We start from the raw sequence: 4,138 nt of genomic DNA on the forward strand, positions 1-4,138 counted from the left end.
ACGTGGACCACCATGGCTAGTGGTGGTGGTCCATGGTGGTAGAGGAGGTGGTGGTTGTTGGGGCTAGGTGGAAGTACGGGTATGAGTCAGGATTTAATTAATAAATAATGGGTACGAGTCGGGATTTGAATTTAATTATATTTAATTATATAATTATAATTTAATTAGATTAGTTAGTAATTATATTTAATTATTGTAATTAGGTGCCGATTTTTTGGAGGAGCGCATTTGTATCTGTTTGCTTGCTTATTTGACGGGATATTATGTATATTTGTCAATGGGTCATTTGTCGTTACTTGCATTGGATGAGTCATTTTGAATCTCATATTGGTATGTGAGGATTCAGTGAATCTCACATGTGTCGGAATTGGCATACAATACTAGAGAAGCTGTATCTGAAAATCAAATGCTTATGCGTCTCATTATCTGCCTTGCACAATATACACCTATTCACCAGTGGTATTCGCCTGATATGCAGCTGATCAATAGTAGCCAATTTCTGCTGCATTGCTAGAACCAGAAAGACATTGTGCTTTGGTAACACTACTCGATTCCAAAGTGCTTTGCCCTAACTTATATTACTTCCCTTCCTGCGAAACTGGTCATAGAGTAAATGGAGTTGAATGCATCCCTTCTTAACACAACCATGTAGTAATGCTTCCATATTGGCTCCACTGCCTACCATTTCTAAGAGTTCATCCCTTACCTGCAATATACTCCTGCAACTTTCCGAATGAGTACTCTTTTTCTGAAGTGTCCAAAAATCTCCATATTTAATGTTGTAAGTGTAATTCCAGGTGGTCCATGAACTATCAGAATGTTTAACAATCTCCCAAATCCATTTACAAATGATGCTTTTGTTCCACGCTAAGATCTCCTTTATATTAAAGCCTCCTTCCTGATATAGGGTACAGCAAGAATCCCAACTTTTCATGATCAGCTTCCTATGACTTTCCTCATAATTCCAGAAATCTCCTGGAGAACTTAGTAATAAGCCTGAGTACTCCTTTTGGCATCAACAAAGTAGAGCACCAAAATTATTCCAATCCAAAAATGACAGAGTTCAAGAGACTAATTTTCCCTACATAGGAAAGTTTATAATTAGACCAATGATTCAATGCCCTCTGAACTTTGGTGATAAGATCAGCAAACATTGCCTTATTCAACTTCCCTTCATTCAGAGGCACTCCAAGGTATCTAAAAGGAAGCTCTCCTTCAATATAACTAGTTGCTCTAAGAATTTCTTGCTTAATACCCTCTCTGATGCCACCCATATATATTTGTTTTATCTGGATTAGCATGTAAACCAAACAACCTAGCAAAATAAGCTAATGATGAAGTGACAGCATTAACAGATGGGGTGTCTCCTCTAACAAATAACATCAGATCATCTGCAAAAATTAAGTGATTTAGACCCAACTTCCCACATTTAGGATGGTATGAGCCCTAATGCTGCTTGCGAATTCCTCTTAAGACCCTGGATAAGATTTCCATGCTCATTCAAATAGAAATGGGGATAGAGGGTCACCTTGCCATAGACCACTAGCTCCTTTAAAAAAACCAATATAATCTCCATTAACTTTCAAACTGAACTAAGTAGAGGTAATACTTCCCATAATCCACCTCTGAAATTGCTCAGGGAAGTGGAACTGCTGCAACATTTTACCTATGAATTCCCATTGAAGGGAATCAAAGGCTTTTTTGATGTCAACATTAATTAAGCATCTGGGGGAAACTCCTTGCTGTCCATATCCTTTTATCAAAGATTGAGTCAGCATAATATTTTCAAATATACTCCTCCCTGTAACAAATGCCCCCTGTTCTTTCCCTACAATACCAGGTAAGAAAGGCTTTAGTCTGGAACATAAAATCTTACTGATTGTCTTATAGAAGACAGTACAACAGGCTATTGGTCTATAGTCCATTACAGTACAAACAACTGATTTTTTAGGAATTAGGGTAAACAAGGTAGTGTTAGCTTGCTTAGGCATATTTCAGTCTTGAAGATCCCTTTGACAGCATTACAAAACTCATGCCTGATGATATTCCACGAGGTTTTGAAGAACTGTGTTGAAAATCCATCTTGCCCTGGACATTTGTTTGAGGCAATAGAAAATAAAGTAATCTGGATTTCCTTATCATCCACCTCCCTACAAAGTTCCCCCCACCTAGATTCAGGTATCTTAGGTCCATCCAGAGAGTCCATAAGTGCTACATCAATTGGTGTTTGCTAACCTAATAACCACTGATAATAGTCAATGAAGGCATGATTAACAACATGCATTCCTTCCCTTTCTATACCATGTCTATCCTTAATTTTCCCAATAATACTCTGGTGCTTCCGAGCTGCTATTCGAGCAAAGTAGTAACTTGTGGGAGCATAATTATATTTTATATCCTGAATTTTGGCTCTTTGAGTAAGAGAACTTTTTTCAGCTTTCTTAAGATCCAGGTAAGTCTGCAGCAGAGTTTGCTCCAGTGCTAGCAAGGAAGAGTCCAATGGCTTAGTTTGAACACTAATCTGATAGTCATGTAAATATTGTTGTGCTTCTTTAACTTTCCCAGAAATCCCAGAGTAGGAGGTCTTATGAATGTTAATGAGCTGCAACCTAACATTTTTAAGTCTAGGAAACAACCTATGAATTGCATTACTCTTAACAGGAATATCCCAAGCCTCCTTAACAACCTTTCCATAATCCTTATGGTCCTCCCAACAATTGAGGTAACTGAATCTCCTCTTTTGCTGATAGTGATCATGAATAGAGACCAGTAATGGTGAGTGATCTGAAATCCCTGAGGGCAGAACATTCACCTGAGTGTTAGGGAAATGTCCCATCCATAAGGAGTTAGAAATCACTCTATCCAGTCTAGACCAAATTATAGTGGTTGTATCTCTTTTATTTGTCCAAGTGAACTCACAACCAAAGCTATGAAGATCCTCTAATTGGCAGTCCAAAAGGGATTGGTTAAAAGCCAAAATTTCAGTGATAGAGGGAGGATTAGGACCAATTCTCTCCTCCATAGCTCTCACAATGTTCCAGTCTCCCATCAAAATCCAGTTGGTAACCTTAGGTTTTAAACCTCTGAGTTCATGCCACAGTCTTTCTCTATGGGTAGCATCATTACTACCATAGACAAAAGAGACATGAACAGTTTTGTTTGAAATATGATGCAGTAACTCAAGATGAATTAATTGATCATGGCCAGAAGAAGAAATCCAGGTGACCCTTCTATTGTCCAAAAAAACCCATATCCTACCATTGTAATGGTGGGTGTAATTATTCAGAACAGAATAAGAAGGAAAGGTCCTAATAATGGTAGCAAAATTATTCTGTTTAACTCTAGTTTCTAACAAACCAAACACCTCTACTTTATTCCTACTAAGATATCCCCTAACTTCCTGCTGCTTTATTGGATCATTAAACCCCCTAATATTCTAAGAAGAAATTATCATTTGTCAGGATCTGGTGGTTCCTCAGCCAGAGTAACCACCTCTACTCCATTATCCAATAGTTGCCCACTTGCCCCTCATTCTGTAACACCTCTATTATCTAATAGTTGCCCACTTGCCCCTCATTCTATAACACCGAGTAAGTATTAGCAACTGTAACTTCATAGTTAGTAACCTGTGTAGTACCCTTCTCAGTATTTTTCCCCCCCATGTTGACCTATCCCCTCTACAGTAGCAGGGCATAAATGACCTAGCACATGAGATCCTGAACCCACCTCCTTAGCAGCAGAAGAAGACTTAATATCTGAGTTAGAAGGGGTTTAGCCTAGCTCAAAGCATTCTGAGCTCGTTCCCTTTTGCTCAGTAGATTGTTCATCCCCTATTGCAGGAGGATTATGGCCAAGCCCATTGCATTCTGAGTCTAGGGCCTCTGAACTGTGAGAATGAGATTTGTCTTTCTGAGATTTGGCCTATATTCCTTCACCACCTTCACAACATTTCTTTTCTTCTCCAGCTGTCTATTAATTTTAGTGAATTTACAGTGCTCTTTGGTATGACCCAGCTTCCTACAACAGTGACAATAGTATGACAACCACTCATATATAATTCTTTGTCTAGTTGTTCCATGATAAAGAGATGTGACTGTGACAATTTTAGGTAACTCCTCAGCCACATTCACTTCCACCA

At 38.6% G+C, this 4,138-nt stretch overlaps 1 protein-coding gene across 1 annotated transcript; it reads right to left on the reverse strand.

Annotated features, from left to right (window-relative positions):
- Nucleotides 1-568: 568 nt before the first annotated feature.
- LOC141651516 (uncharacterized) lies at nucleotides 569-3,662 on the reverse strand. The gene is made up of 5 exons (XM_074459223.1): nucleotides 3,627-3,662; nucleotides 2,236-3,436; nucleotides 1,610-1,828; nucleotides 1,122-1,315; nucleotides 569-1,006 (listed from the first exon to the last, which is right to left on the reverse strand). The coding sequence occupies exons 1-5, from the start codon at nucleotides 3,660-3,662 to the stop codon at nucleotides 569-571; spliced, it is 2,088 nt and encodes a 695-aa protein (XP_074315324.1).
- Nucleotides 3,663-4,138: the final 476 nt, after the last annotated feature.

This window comes from Silene latifolia, chromosome 4, assembly GCF_048544455.1.
Source record: "Silene latifolia isolate original U9 population chromosome 4, ASM4854445v1, whole genome shotgun sequence".
Classification (NCBI taxonomy): Eukaryota; Viridiplantae; Streptophyta; class Magnoliopsida; order Caryophyllales; family Caryophyllaceae; genus Silene; species Silene latifolia.

Excerpts from the sequence above, each read along its gene's own strand:
- LOC141651516 (XM_074459223.1), bottom strand. The coding sequence starts at position 3,662 with ATGGGGGGGAAAAATACTGAGAAGGGTACTACACAG. Across the intron at positions 3,437-3,626 it reads CTGAGAAGGGTACTACACAG|AATATTAGGGGGTTTAATGA; the intron begins GTTACTAACTAT and ends ATTTCTTCTTAG. Across the intron at positions 1,007-1,121 it reads TTATCACCAAAGTTCAGAGG|GAGTACTCAGGCTTATTACT; the intron begins GCATTGAATCAT and ends TGATGCCAAAAG.